Source organism: Pseudopipra pipra, chromosome 9 (assembly GCF_036250125.1).
Source record: "Pseudopipra pipra isolate bDixPip1 chromosome 9, bDixPip1.hap1, whole genome shotgun sequence".
NCBI classification, from domain to species: domain Eukaryota; kingdom Metazoa; phylum Chordata; class Aves; order Passeriformes; family Pipridae; genus Pseudopipra; species Pseudopipra pipra.
This window is the reverse complement of record NC_087557.1, coordinates 13,508,686-13,524,615: the sequence shown is the minus strand read 5'-3', so window position 1 is coordinate 13,524,615 and position 15,930 is coordinate 13,508,686. Positions and strand designations below refer to the sequence as shown.

Here is a 15,930-nt window from a genome sequence, read left to right as displayed (position 1 = left end):
TAATACTAACACTGTGTTTTAGCCCTTCCCACTGTGATTTTTTTAAAACTTTTTTCCCCCCAAATGTTGTAGCATGGTCCTTTTCAGTGCATCTTTATATTTGTTAAAATGTTAGCACAAGATGCTTGATTTGCATCAGGGTATTCAAGTCTGATGAAAGCCAAACTACATGATGAAATAACTACTTGCCGGTAAGCTTCCAGTTTAATAGCAGTTTCTCAGCTGTAGTTATTAATCAGCTTTTGAGGTTTCCCCTAACAATATCCCTTGACCTCCCCATAGTTTTCAGCAATTTTGTTTTAACTGCTGTATAGGGAAGGATCTTTTGGGTTGCTTGCTTAGCCATAGACTCCATTTCTACCAAAAGACCATGTTGTTCCTCAAGTACCTTGTTCCTCTTGACTTACTTTTTGACCTTTATGGATGCTGATTATGCCAATACAACTGTTAGAGAATGAAATTTTTGTTTCAACAGTAGTTGAGTTCACCTTTCAGCGGCTCTATACAAGTTGAGTTCCCATGTTGGAAACCTGGTTTTCTGTTCCCAAGTGCAATTTAATGATGTGTCTTCAGCTGAGAATTACCATTTATAATGATAAATCAGAGACTACAGTTAAGGAGAAAGGTTTCATACAGTGCCAGAAACTCTCAATAACTCTTCTAAAAACTAAATTTAATTTGTTCCACGAATGTTTTGAAAAATTCACTTGTGTATGTGCATGTGTATTTAGTATATGACACTTTATTACTGTCATTACTGAAACAATGAATTAGTGTTAGGCTATGCTGAATGATCAAAAGTAGAAAAAGTACATGTTCTCTTTGCTTTCAACAACTGATGTGTTAATTTCTTCCGACTTCCAAAATCCACTGTTAAATTTGGCATAAATTTTACTTTAAGATGGTGGGCTTCATTTTTTTCCCACGTGTTCAGCTTTCATTGTACAAGACACGCCCCTGTCAAAAAGTAATAACGAGCTTCTGTCATGGTTACTTGCCCAACTGCTGAAAATTTTCTTTGGGCAATTACATTGCCATACATTCCTTAGTGCCTAATTCTATATCTTTTTGTATATACTACTTTAATATATTTATGTACTTTTTCATATAGATGCTTTTGCGTAGGCACTTCTCTACATAGCTTTTTTTTTTTTACAGTAAGTAAAAAAGTTTAAAGAATAGTTTAGTAGATGTTTAAGACAGTTTAAAAGATAAAATTGTGTGAGATTTGTATACATGAGTTAAATTAAAGTTGTTAACTGCTCTTTAGGAAAAAAAATATATATATTTAGTAAAACAAAATATTTATTTTAAACTTTAAACCTACTGCAACAAAAGTTGAATAACCGTGTAAAATGCCAATATTGGATAGCAATGCTAATAGATGGAAAATCAATCTATTTGGATAATACAATAATTATTAAATCATTGTGTTAAATAATTCTTAAAGGAACATTTCATATACATATATATGAATCTTTATATACTGGCCAGTGATACTTTTACTAAAAATGCTGGGACTACCTAAAACCTAATTCAAATAAAAGCTTTCATTTAAAAAATAATTCTTGGAATTATTCTTGCTGTGGAAAAGTTAATATGTCAAAGTTGTATGTTTAAAACCACACAAAAGACAAAACAGCTCTCTAAGCAGTGATCTGAGCATTCATGTTGTATATTTTTCTGGTGGTGTAATAAAACCAGAGGTTTCTTAATCAGTTTCAGAAAATGCTTTCATTTAAAAAACTTTATTTTCATTTTCTCATTTCTCATTTTTAATGTTTCATATTTAATTTTTGAAACTTGTAATGAATTGAAATTATGAGAAAGCTTAAGTATGAAGGGCACTGGACATGCAGTTTTAGTATCACTGTAATTCTTTTACTTTTTGCAAGTTTGTTGGCAGTGCATTGTCCAGCCTATCCCACTTCACCTTGTTTCTTCCTTTTTTTTGTTTTTTTTAATAAAAATTTAAATTGATAACTAGGGAGGACTGTTGCATGATGAGCCTCAGGTGAAAAATAGAAGTAATGTTCATAAACTTTGACTGCCTGTCCCTTTGAGACAAAGCATCGTATTGTATAATTTTGAAGAGTTAAAACCTGGCTACTTGGAAACTCAATCTCACCATGTTTTCCAAAATGATACAAGTTAGAGCATTATGCAGATTAAGGATAGACTTGAGATCCTAGTTCAGTGTGTGTTTTTTAAATTTTACTCTCCTATGTTCCATCAAATTTGTCTTTCTGTGCAGCAGACCAAAATAAAATACATACTATTGCATGGATTTGAGCCTTTCTAGCACTGTCAGCTGGAGATACCTATACCTGAATTTCGACCAGTTTCAAATGTCGCTGGGTTTTTGTTGTTTTTTTCTGCTGTAGTAAGTTGGAAAATGCTTAGTGTTCTGTAGTGCAAGAACTTTTTAGAACGCTCAGTTGTGGAAATTTTTTTGAGGGGGGGAGGGGGTAGTGATACAGAGTGGGGGTGTGGAATTAAAGCATGACCTTGCCTCTAAGGCATAATATTTTTAACTAAGAGAGTATCTTGACTTTTATATTTAGATAAATCTAAATATATTGCATTTTTTATGTCCAAAAGTAGAGAAAAGGAAGTCTTTGCACTTGCTTTGCTCATATCTGAATGTGGCTGATTTTCAGCATTGATTAATTCATTAATATCTGTATATCTTATGACACTGATCTTCTTTACCTCTTGCCTCTCTGATGCTTGCTCCACTAGCATGGTTTTTAACCAAAGCAAATATTTTTTTTCTGGCCTGCATTCAAAAGCAAGACTTCTTCCATCCAGCTGGTTAGCTAGGTATTAGATATGTTCCAGAAAAAGGAACTCAAGGTGGAATTTTGCTGGAATTCTATGCAAGAATTCTGGACAGTATTCCAAATAATCTCTGTCTGGTGCTTTGTACACTGGTATTAATAATTCCCTGATTCTGGTAGGAAAATCTTGTCTGTCTCTTCCTCTACCCCCATCTGTGATGGCAGCATCAGGTTCATTGGTTTTTCTTTTTCTGTGAGCAAGCTAGTAGTTCTTAATGGGCATTTTTCTAGTTTGTCCTTAGATTGTGGATTTCATCAGATTTTGGGATGTCAGTCCTCTGGGTCATCACCTTTCTCCAGTGTGATCCTTCCCAGTGTTAATAATGGCTTACTGTCTTGCTTTGATACTTTTCTACTTTTTCTCTCCAGGTCCTTAGTGCAAGCATTCTTAAAAAAACTTCACTTTAGCCTATCTTCTGTCAGCTATTCACCACCATTTTTTGTCTTTCAAAAAAATTCTGGTTAAACCACTAATTGGTCTTTTTTAGTGTACTTTAGAGTTCTTATATGAGCCCTTTTGAGTCATGATTAATATTCTTACGTGGTATTATATGAGTTGCTTCAGTTAAAGTGAAGGTTTTGCTGTGGTTCTTGTCTTATTTGGAAAATGAGTTATTACAGAGGGCTACTAAGTTAGTCTCACACAGTCCACCTTTCATGACACTAATGTTTATCCCTACAGAATTTGTTCTGACCCCTTGAATTTTATTTAGACCAAATAAAGAGCTGGCTTACTTATAACTTCATGGTTATGATTGAAAGCATTTTTTAATAAATAACTAATAATATCAGTAAACTTTTCAAATACAGTCTGAATATGTCTTTCAGCTAATGGTAATGACAACAAGAAATTCAAAGGTGATGATAAAATGGATGGGGCTCCTTCTCGTGTTCTTCATATCAGGAAATTGCCTGGGGAAGTGACAGAAACAGAAGTTATTGCTTTAGGTTTACCCTTTGGTAAAGTAACCAACATCCTGATGCTGAAAGGGAAAAATCAGGTAATTTGTTGCTTTCTATTTTTTAATATGTCTGATTTCAAAATGTATTGTTAAAATGTTGTTGAAATAAGTCATATAACAGTAAGCAGTAAAGAAAAAAAAGAGCTTTTGTTCCTTTCAGTTTTTTAATGAACTTAGACCACCTTTTAGTAAATTTTGGGGTGAATCAGGAAATGGTTGGCAGCTAACTAAAGCAGAAGGTTAGCTGTAAGATAAGGACTTATTCCTGTGTCTTCACAGATGAATTTTTGGAGATCAAGTAGCTTAGGAAATAACATTAGTATATAGAGAATAACATTTTCTGAAGACTGATATTTGTTAAAATGTGTTATCAAACCCAGTGTTTTTTTAATATGCTGCTAATATGAAGATTATCTGATTTGTAAATACTGAAAGTTAACTGTTTTCATTACAGGCATTTTTGGAACTTGCTACAGAAGAGGCAGCTATCACTATGGTTAATTACTACTCTGCTGTGACACCTCATCTTCGTAACCAACCTATTTATATCCAATATTCCAATCATAAAGAACTAAAGACTGATAACACACTTAACCAGGTACATTTACTCTTCAGTAGTATTAGAAAAAAACGCACACCGTAGAGGATGAGGCATGGCATGTGTTCTTGGCTCATGTGACATATGTTTAAATTGTTTGGTTTTGCTGACATTCTAACACTACTGTAGTCTTTACTATGATCATTCCATTTTGTGACACTTGAAGGGGTTCCGCTTTCTCTGTGATCTTTCCATTATGATGAATTTTCTTAATTTTCCCTTGAAGTAAAAATATTCTGAGGGGTGTTTTACCTTTAAATAACTTTAAAGTTATTGTCTTAGTTTAGAGACTGTAGGATAATAAAATTAACTTTTTAATTCTGACACCTGAGATTGCAATGCTGATTTGAATTTCCCTAATGGTAATGGTTAATGCCAATGCCTACATTCCAGTGCTTTTAATGATCACTCCAGTAGCACTGGTAACCTCAGCTCATGTGATCTGCTGTTCCTGGAGAAGAATACCATAATGATTGCTCTACAGACATATGTACTTAATAACAAAAAACAGTTTGCTCTTGCCTCTACAGGACCTACTTCACAATAAATATAGATACATATGTCTGTTTTTAGTAGAACATAAGAATTAGAAAAAGTAACATAGTGACCATTTCGTACAAACTATAGAGGGATAAAAGGCACTCAACTTACCACAAATCAGATAGTTATTTTAAGATTAATTTTTTGTGTTGCCTTTTTGATGATACAAAAACAGTGTAAGTGCCAAGTTACAGTTTCTGTTAATTGTGTCTTCTCTTAGGACACATAAATACACAAAAAAAAGCTGTTGCCTTTGAAAACAGTTTCAGGGTAATCTGTTGAAAGACCTTTTGTTTCACATCAAGTACAGTGTTGATTTTCCTGTTGATCTTTCTAAACATTCTTGTTCCTTAGAATCTTTTGATTATCTGCTAAAAGTGCTTTTTAAAAATCGAGACTCCCCAACCCAGCAATTGTCAGTTAAAAAGAAAAATAAATACTTTCATTTACTTTTGAAAAAGTGGAGTAGAGGATGAATTCTGTCTGCACATACAGTGGATGGACATATTCCCTAAGCAACGTTCTTACGTTGTCCTCTGGTTTCTCTCCTGACACTGGTTTCGTACTTCACATATTCACCTTTCCAACCTATAGGATGTGCTGACTGTTCAGCAGCTTTTATGCCACCATACATATTAATATCCAGTCTTAACATATATTCCAAGTCTTTGGGAACTTAAAACTAAGTTTAGTTTAGAACTAAATGATATAAATAGGTACTTGGCAGTAAGTATTCTAGTATCTCATGAGGCATTCTGTAAAGTATAAGATGGTTGGATATTCTTTTTTCTGTAAGATAAAATAAAGATGGTGCAGGTATTACTTGTGTAATCTGGTGTTCTTTTGGATACTCAAAACTTAAAATTTTTAATCTATATTTGAAGGCTTTCTCATCAGCTCAGATTCATTTTGAAGTTATCTTTTTCTGGATGTTCAAGCAGGAAGATGTGAAGAAGTCAGAATGTTAGTATGTGTAACTGGAAAGATAGGATAAAAATACTGGAGGAAGGTGCAAGTATGTTGTTTATAAAGAAGATAGGAAAAAAACCTGTTTAACCAAGGGGTACTTTAGACAGCCAAGCCTTGGCTGGAGAGGTTCCATTGAACTGAGCTTTTCTGAACTTCTCAGTAATAATAGCTTTGGAGATTATTTTTACTTATATGCTCAGAATGAGTTGGTTCTGAATAAACAGATTCAAAAGAGCCCGTTGAAGTTTTCATTTCAGTTTGTAATTCTATGAAAATCCTTTTCCTGTGAGACATCAAAACACCAAGAGGAGCATTTAAACTCAGATATAAAACAAATATCTCTTACTTTATTTTGTGCAGTTTCTAGACTCAGGAGAATTGAGAATAGAATGACCTCTGTAACTGTAGATCTCTTTAATCATCCTCATAAATGCATGGGTTTAGTCCTTCTGCATAGACATTGCAACATTTAGAAATAAATGTTATACTTTCAGTGGTATATCTGATCTCTGAAAATTAATTTAAGTTTTGCAAAAATAAAAAAAAAAGCTTTGCATGCTACTTGTATGTCTTCAAATTGACTATTTATATATAATGTTATTTTTGTTGTTATTTTTAACTTGTTTGACAAAATACTCATCATTACCACTGCTAAGTCCTCTATTCCTTCATGTATTCACATTAATTCTAGTGGAATGAAATGTAGTGTATAAGCATAGACAGTGCTGACAAGTTAGTCTTATGTTAAATTTGACTTCACAAGTTTTAGTTCCTTGGGTTATACAGTCTAAACTTTTCTAGTCATTTTAAGAGTGTGTTTTATCTCATATGTGCTTCTGTGCTTATAGGAAGAATAGGAAGTAATTATGCAACTCAGCCAAATATCTGGCCAGCTCGAAAAGTTGTGTGTTTCATATGTTAGGGAAAAGAAGTGTTGTTATCAAAAGATGTTTTCACAGAGTTACAGTAATTAATGTTAAATGTAGAGGTAAAGTTTGTTTTCCCAACTGGTGTTCACTAGGTCTTCTTTTTTTCCTTCCCCCCCACTTTCCTTATTCATTGATTCGTTTCAGTATGAGGAGTATCATGTAAGTTGTGAGACATGAAAATGTGTAGTAGCTCTAATACCTTTAAAATATGGTGGTTATTATTTTTACCTGGCATGCTCACTTGTCTCTCTTGTTTTGTATTGTTTTGCTTCATAAGGCTACTGTAATGAAAGTATTAAATGGAACCCTTTTTTCTGCACTTTTTCTTTCTCAGAAAAAGACATCTAATCTTTCTGATACTGTCAGCTATGGCAGTGGAAGTAGTTACATAGATGTGTGTTCATGTGATATCATCCTGTGGTTACCTTTGAATTTCTAAAATCCTGCTTGTGTTTAAAAACCAAAAAATCCCCACACATGGAGAGGATTTTGTTTTTCTTTTTACAAAAGAGAGTGGATAACAGACACCAGTTTGTTTACCTCTTGGATACTACTTTCTGACATTTGTCAGTCTTGTTATTATTTCATTGTGTTAAATCTGAGAAGTTTGGAAGTTTAGTTTAGCATTTTTCTTTTCTATCAGAGCCTTCTACATAATTAAAATGTCAGTAAAATGTTAACTGTGATACAGTCTTTTGAAAAATAAGATACTTCTGGTTTTTGTAGGGTTGGGTTTTTTTGTTTGTTGGTTTGTGGGTTTATTTAGTTTTATTTCCTTTAAAGGAAATAAAGAGTCTTGAAACCTACAAAATCCTCACTTCCTTTATCCTTACTAGTAGAACAATAAGCTTGCTACTAGAAAGAGTGATATTGGTGCCATTTGAAGCCCCTCCTTACTGTGACATAAGGATTAATTGATGTTTTCATTTTTGTTGTCTCTTCTCACAGAGTCAGACTGCATTGCACTTACATTGTGTTATGTCTGTAGCTCTGAGTTTTAAATAAGTGGAGTATTTTATGTTTCTGGAGTTAACTATATTAATATTACTAATTAATTTCAAGCTATTATCTTGAAATATTAATCTCTCTTCTGTCTTTTTTTTTTTTTTTAAAGCGAGCCCAAGCTGTTCTTCAAGCAGTGACGGCTGTGCAGGCAACAAACGCTCCCATTAGTGGGACCACTGTTAGTGAGAGTGCAGTGACTCCGGCGCAAAGTCCAGTACTTAGAATAATTATTGACAATATGTACTATCCAGTAACCCTGGATGTTCTTCATCAGGTAAGTCAAATTTCATTTTAACTTAAGCTATAATTGAGAGGAACGCATGTGTAAAACTCTGTGATGTTTTCGGCAGATATTCTCTAAATTTGGTGCTGTATTGAAGATAATCACATTCACAAAGAATAACCAGTTTCAAGCTTTACTGCAGTTTGGCGATCCAGTAAACGCACAGCAAGCGAAACAAGTAAGTATAGTTGTCTTTTAAGTCTGGAGATAGTCCTGTACTCTAAGCACTGTAAAATGTTAATCTAACAGAATAACGTCACACACCTCCACCAGTTGGGTCAATTTTTTGAGATTAAAAAATAATTGGGAGTTATTATATAATGTTGTTACATTGTGTGAAATCAGTTTTCACACAATAGTTTATTTACAGATACTGTGTCTAAAGTATTTTATACATCTGTATGAACAAATATTATAATAAGACTGCACAGAGATGAAATAACATGCAAGACTGCAATTGTGAAAATGTCAACCGGAAGTAAAAATGTGGGATTTAACAGTGATGCATAATTAATTCACTCTAAGGAGCAAATATAGTAAGCCCATTGGGTTGTTGTTAGATACCTTCTAAGCATCAAAACAAAGATGTGCTTTGTGGATTAGTTATAGGTTTGTGGAAGTATTTAGTTATAGTATCCTAAAAAAATAATCTAGACTCCGTTGTAACCGTAAATACCCAGAAGAGTGAGTGCAGTTTTGCCTGTGACCAGACTGTGAAGAAACTTTGCAGCAGTGACGGATGAGCAGGATCTTGCTTTTGTTTTATAGGAAATTCTCCTATCCTGTAGGAGAGGTAAGAACAGGTTACTGGTTTTACTCATTATGGCAGGAGAGAGCCTATGGATAAATTATGACAAATATCAACAGCATGTCATCTAGACCAGATGTTTTTAATTAATTGAATGGGATATGTTCACATTTGTGGCAATAGGAAAGTCAAACCAAAGGTGAAGGCTAGATTTTTATTATTATAACTTTCAAGAGATAAGTGGAATTAATTTATATTTTCAAACCTTCACATGCAGTCTGGGTTTGAGGAAGGCTGATTAAAATTGATGTGCTGGTTAGGTTTTGCTTGGCAGCATAGAAAGTGCTTATTGCCCATAGATGACAGAATAGCTGAGAATTTCACAAAAGCGAAAAGCTCACACCTCAGGCTAAGTTAGCAATTAATATATCTTAGTAGAGGAAAGACAAAAATGGACTTAATTTTCTGTTGTAAAGAATAAGGACTATATTAAAATAAAGACTTCATTAAGTGGTGGAGGATGGTAATTTTTGTCCTTATCACCAAATGAAATACTGGGCATTGAGTAAAAAACTGTGAGCTGGTCAGGACAGGGAATCTCAAAAAATGAGACATTTTCAAAAAACAGAGTGTAAGTTTTCATGCTATTGAGGAAAACAGAAGAAGAGAGAAGAGACAAGATGATTTGCAGCTTGATTATGGTGATCTATTTTAGCATAATCTACTCCTGAAAAGCAGTCTGGAAATACTTGTAGATCTGGAGCACAATTTAAATTAGGGATGTCCTTTTCAGAATTGAAGTAATATCAAATATTAGATTGTACCTCAGAGTAGAAGGAGATGCAGATATGTCACTGTGCTACGTAAGAATTTGTATGGGTGGGATACACCTTGCAGGTTTTAAGTAGGTTTAGAATAGTAGTACAGAAGCTAGATGTAGTAGTACAGAACATACAAATGCTGCAGAAATCAATTCTAGACATTTAGATTCATATTTGAAATATTCAATAAACAGTTGGCTGCTAAATGTGTTTGTTGCAGAAGGTTGTAATTCAATTTTGATTCATGTTTGGAAAGGTCATTTTCAGTCATAGATGTTATTGCTGCTTTTAAAGTGCATTTTTGATGCAAAATGTGACATCAAATGATAAGTCTTTTGACTTCATTTTTTGAATCTTACATATATTATCAGAAGACTTAATGGAAACATGACATCTGTGGAATGGACTGTAGTGATTTGAAAATTATCAGTATAATTCTAGGAATATATTATTAAAAAGTGACAAATAACTAAAGAGTGAAGTATGTAAAAGTATGAAAGGAACCTAAGAATCTCTTGCTGTTGTTGACTTCTGGCAAACTGATACTAGCTCGTGGGATACTGTATTGGTCATAATTAAAAAAGAAAAAGCATGTATTTGTTTCTCCAGTTTTGCATGTTTTGATTAGGGTACCTGTTGACTAGTGGTAGCTCACGTGTGAATGACTAAACTTCATTGAATAAGTAACTTCTGCACGTACAGTCATTGTCAGAGTGATCTTAGAGCCTTAGTGACAAATTGAAACGGTCTTGCGTTTATAGTTTCATATTTTAACCAATCTGTACATAAATAGACAAAATGCTAAGAGTGATACCAACTGCAGTTATTGAAGGAAGCTAAATTTTAAGGAAGGTTTGATTTCCCCACTGCCCTCACCCTAGAGTAAAATAAATACAGTTCTTATGTTTGAGCTACTGTGATAAAATGTGAAGTGCCACCAGAACCAAAGTACATAAAGGAAAGAAGCAGTCAGAGATAGGACTTCACTTTAAATATGTCTGGAAATACGGTGAAAGTAAAAGCAAGAGGATATGGCAGCTACACCTAAGTTGCATGGAATTCAAAATTAAAAGCATGGTATAAGAGTAAAACAGTTTTCAATTTGTTTTCCATCCATTTTGACTATAGAAGATAATGGGGAAATTTAATTTTCCACTGGCACTCTTCACAGGAAATCAGAATGTGGCCTTAATAGAAATTGAAGACTTATTAAGGAAGTTAAAGAGCAATTTGAAAAACTCAAGTGATGTAAGTACCAAGGAGAGATGCTATGCATTTGAAGGTTCTGAGAAGATAGTGACACTGACAAGAATGTACAGTACGAAACCTCTAGCCCTGTGGGGTGTCTTTTGCTATTTGAATGAGCAACTAGTGAAAAATTGCATTCCTGCTCCACTTGTTTTGTGAGAAGCTCATTTCCTGTAAAAGTAGATAGTGCCTACGCTGATATGTGTTTCATCATCACCCTCAGATTGGATCATTATAGGTTAGTTATACTGGCAAGTGAGGGTAAAGACTGCAAACTTCAGGTGTAATGCAGCTGTAATGCAGCAGTTTAGCCAGGGGTGGAGAAGGAACTCATAACGTGCAACAGTAGAGCACATTGAACTGCTGTTTCTCCTAATGAAGAAGGTTTTGTCCTGGAGATGTCTGTATGTGTAAGGAGATATTGCAGCATTAAAAAATAGCTCATTTTCATTGTAGATGGTGAGTAGTCTCAGGATAAGCAGCAAACTTAAATATTTGAATATCAGTAGTTTGATATACCGTGGAAAGATTAGAGTGCTGGTGTTTGTCTGAAAAGCTGACTAATTCAGAGTGATGCCTTCGTGTAAGTGTACTGAAAGTATTCTTGCCAAATCATGGATATTAACAGTTATTAATGCCTCGTCTGTAGATGATTAACTGAAACTCATACATAGTGCATGATCGTCATCTTAACACAGGTTAAAAATATCACTAGTCTAATTGAGAGTTTCTGTTATAGTTAGCCAGTTGAACCTTACTTGGCCCATAGGTGATTGAGTACCTCTGCAGAGATTCCAGTGAGGTTTGACTGTACATTCAAGATGTCATCTTTCCAGTTGTTTTGACTTACAGCTTCAGAGTAGCTCTGCACTGATATGCAAAAGATCTCTGCTAGGCTACATTGCCCTAAAATCTATGCAGAATGGAAGAATGGACACCTCTAGATCAGGTACTTAACTTCAGGGCTATTATCCGCTATTATTGTATTAAGCATTTTTGGACATCTTTAATCCTGAGGAGCACAATTTGTGCTCAAAAATGATAAGTAGCATTCAGGTAAACAGAAGAGTGCTGGAGTACTGTATCAGAAAGCCCAGGAAGTGCAGCAACAGGTCCTTCAGTCAAAGAACTGCACATAATTTTTGAGAATGGAATGATTTTACATAGACTTTTTAGCCACAGAAACTTCATGTATTCAAGACACTTGTCTCAAAAGAAATTAGTTTCGTTCAGATATGTATCTGTAGGATGCACTTGGGACACATTTCTCCCAAGAAATATTTACCACATGACCTTCAGTTACTTGGAGATACTTATTTGAGCTGGAGTATATTTTATAAGTATTGCTTCCTATTTTTTTTATGCCTTAAGCTGTTACGTCCTTCTAAAGATCTTGTCTTTCGTTTTTTCTGCTTTGGGAAGAGAGAGTAGGGACTAAATTTTCATGATTATGGAGAGAAGGCAGTAGTTTTGTTGTGTTGCTCTTCTCTGCCATGTGTTTTTTTTTTTCCCCACTCTAATTAGATTTTTCTTTATTGGACCTTGGTAAATGCTTTCCAGCTACCCTCATCCTGAAAGAGATATATTTCTAGTCTTGAATGATACCTGCAGTGCTTGACAGCGTGAGGGGCAGATACAATATTTGTTGTGGCTTGAAGTCTTGTGTTTCCAAAAATACCTTCTTAGTCTCTGGGCTCAGTTTCTGAACTGGGAAATGAGAATATTAAAATGTCAAATCATTTTCTGTTTTCCAGACTATGTTCTTGTCAGTCTTATAGGTACCATGTGTGAATTAGCTAAAGAGTATATCTTCCTGATTTTTAGAGGGCTGCTTTGACCATCTCCTGTGGGGGAGTTTCATTCCACAGATTGATGGTCTATAAGGCCTTAGGAGAAGCTCATCAAAGCATAGTTCCTATCAATATGGCACTTTTCAAGGGACTCTTCTTTCACAAGGATTTTCTGGCATCTTGAACCCTGAACATGTGAAGAGCAGCAGTGAATTCCATTGATTGCATCAGGAACTCCTTCATTTAGGTGAGGAAAGCCTCAGGAAAGTAATGATTCTAGGAACGTTCTTCAACTTTGAAGCCTACTGATAAATCTGAGTCTTACCTGCATAAAGCTGCATCACTCATTCAGGGTGTTACAACACTTGGTAATTTTGTAGAGTGCTTTTGCCCTCTGAGATCACCTTTGCTGCCATTACCACTTCTTTCAACATCCAGTCATGTTGTGAAATGAGAGATCCTAATGTCATGTGCCCAGGTTGGCTAGATAGAATTCATTACTGTCCTTTTGCAGAAAAGCTCTGTTGTGGTCGATCGTGTCATCAGCATCAGAAAATTCTGTAATATTAGTTATTGAACTCCTTTAACTTTTTTTCCCATTGGAACAGTCTCGTCTCACCTCTTAGTCTGCAGTTCTTTTCTCAGCAGTTTTCATCTCTTCATCCTTCTGATTGCTATGAGCAAAAAGAGAGGATGATTTGACATTATTTTCAAGAAATTGGGAGAGTATTGTGTTTTGTGGTGCAGACCTCCATTTAATTGACGTTTCCTGTACAATCTTTTTTACTGTCTGTGACAGACAGTCATAGCACTCTATTGTGGATCCTTGAAACTTCCAGAGGCTATTTCTGCTATTTTCTGTATTAGGCCTTGTTTGCCTATCCTTGCCTTCAGTAAAAAGTGCTGCCGTGAGACCTGAGCAGATTATAGATTCTCTGTGAGTATAACCCCGGTTGTTGAGACCCTTTTTGAATATTTTGGACGTTTCTATTATAGTAGTTGTCTAGGAATACTAGGAATATTCCACTATTTTGGAACTCTCACTAGTATTGGATAACGTGAGTTTCATCGTTTCTGATTGGCTCATTTTTTTAATTTCTGTGGCTGATGTAGAGCCATGGGGCATATTTGGTTATTAGGAGTTGTCTTTGGTGTGGGGTTTTTATTGGTTTTTTGGGGGTTGGGTTTTTTTGGAGGGAATTGGGTTGGGTTTTTGTATTGGTGGTTTTTTTCCCCTTCCCCAAAATACAATCTAAGTGGCCATAGAGAAACTTGTATGGATGACTGTGTTTGCACTATGGAGTTGAGGTCATTGTGTCAGTTCAGGCCTGTGCCTTTCTCTTTGGATTATGTGTCAGTCTGATTGAGAAAGGGATTTTTGTTTGTTCTTAAATTGCTGTTTTCTATTTGTTTTCTGCATGTGCTTACTAGCCTTCTAGTTTGTGTGCTCCTAAATACTACAGCTCCTAAATGAATCTGTCCATTGTCTGCTGACAAGCTGTTGGCAATTCTTGATTGATTCTTGATGAGCCAACTCATCAGAATCATTTTCCCCTTTGTGAAAGTCCAAGAGGAGGGTACTTTTTAATAAAAACAGAGAGGGAGGAACGGCAGGAGCCTAGCAATTAGTTGGTATCATTACACTCCTAGTATTGTATGATTACGGAAGTTTTGATGCTTCCGTTGTTCAGGCTTTGGTTTTGGGTTTGCTGGCACAGGCAAGATAAAGAATGGCACTCAGATTTGTGGAAGGGTCCCATGATACTTGATCTCCTTGATTTGGCATGTGTGTGGTGTGGGATGGTGTCCCATGTGAATGTATGTATAAATACTGAAAGAAAGAATTTTCTTAGCATAAATAGAGATCTTTGAGATAATGTCTGTATGTACATTCACTAACAGTTGACTGGCCTTCTCATGTTTTTCAGGATGTCTGCCTGAGAGGAACAGGGTTTGAGGGTTTGTTGCACATTGTTTTATTGTTATACAAGAAGGAGCTCAGGTTACACATTCATAGTTGCGAATTTACATGTGAACAGTTAATCTTGAAAAAAATGCTGGATGGTAGCAATGTTGTTAGAGATTTGTGATGCTATTGGTAGAGGTGGGTGGGGTGAGGTTTTTTTGGTTTTGATCTGGTGCTTGGAGCCTTTCCTGGAGTGTGAGTACAGTGCTCATTAAGAGTGCATCTCTTTCCTTTCTGGTTCAGGATGCTTTTTCAGGCTATATGTGTCTCAACTACAAGGCATTTCTCTTCTGCAGTACCTTTTGTATGTACTTAGGTCTCTTTGTATTTATCAGAAAGAGGAGTTTGTGCTGTTTCAGTAGAAGTTTTAGCTACTTATGGAGCTCCTTTTAAACACTGACTACTCTGGATATCTTGGTTTGCTACTTTTTAAGTCTAAAATATTTTCATCAATTTAATAGTCTTTTGCCAACTATAAGTCAGCAGACTCCACTCAGAGGTATAGTATGAATCTTGATTGTGTTTTAAAGACTTGCAGCTTTCTGTCACGGTCCTGTTATTTGGACAAAGCTAAAGGATACTCCCTTTCAGTCTCATATGTACCTGTTTTCTTCATTATGTGAAATGGGTATTTCCTCGATGGCAATGGCATTGTCTTTGACAGTATATAAACTCTGGCTGTGTAAACTGAACTAATCCATATCTTAGTGGATTTTAGAAGATAAGAAGTCTTCTAATAGTGATGACTGATTCTCAGTATATACCTTTTTAGGTGTAAGTGTTAAGGTGAGATTCTTTTCCAAAATACCAGCATTTGGAGGCTTGGATTCTGTATAAAGGAGCTAGCAAATTCTCTGCTGTAATGGTGGTACCCACCACCACCCCAACAATGCAGCTTGTATTCTATAAAAAGGACAGTAGATTTTCCTTTTCCAATACTGTATAAAGCATTTTTTAAGCTGAGTTTCAGACAATTAAATTTCAAGCAATTAAATTTCAATTAAAGGGGTTTCTCTTTAGTTGCTAAGTATTTGTTGAAATGAAGTGTACATTGTCCAGTTTCTATACTTTTTTTCTGTATGATTTTATTTTCCCATAAGTTGGAAGTTCTTATTATGTGGACTTACATATTTTTTTCCATTGACTGCTAATGGAGGTAATTCTTTTAAGTGATTTCATGAGCCCTGGGGATGTCAGCTGTGATAATACATTTTGTAGGGACAACCTTGCT

At 35.1% G+C, this 15,930-nt stretch overlaps 1 protein-coding gene across 9 annotated transcripts in view; it reads left to right on the top strand.

The window, feature by feature from the left end:
- PTBP2 (polypyrimidine tract binding protein 2) overlaps positions 1-15,930 on the top strand; it is a 49,366-nt gene that overhangs the window by 21,587 nt on the left and 11,849 nt on the right. For 5 of the 9 annotated variants that reach the window (XM_064664700.1, XM_064664699.1, XM_064664698.1 and 2 more), the window contains 5 exons: positions 3,669-3,841; positions 4,257-4,400; positions 6,983-6,997; positions 7,953-8,117; positions 8,194-8,304. In XM_064664700.1, the coding sequence (XP_064520770.1) occupies positions 3,669-3,841; positions 4,257-4,400; positions 6,983-6,997; positions 7,953-8,117; positions 8,194-8,304 (608 nt within the window). The remainder of the gene's footprint in view (positions 1-3,668; positions 3,842-4,256; positions 4,401-6,982; positions 6,998-7,952; positions 8,118-8,193; positions 8,305-15,930) is intronic. The other 4 variants (XM_064664704.1, XM_064664703.1, XM_064664702.1 and 1 more) reach the window with 1 other exon arrangement.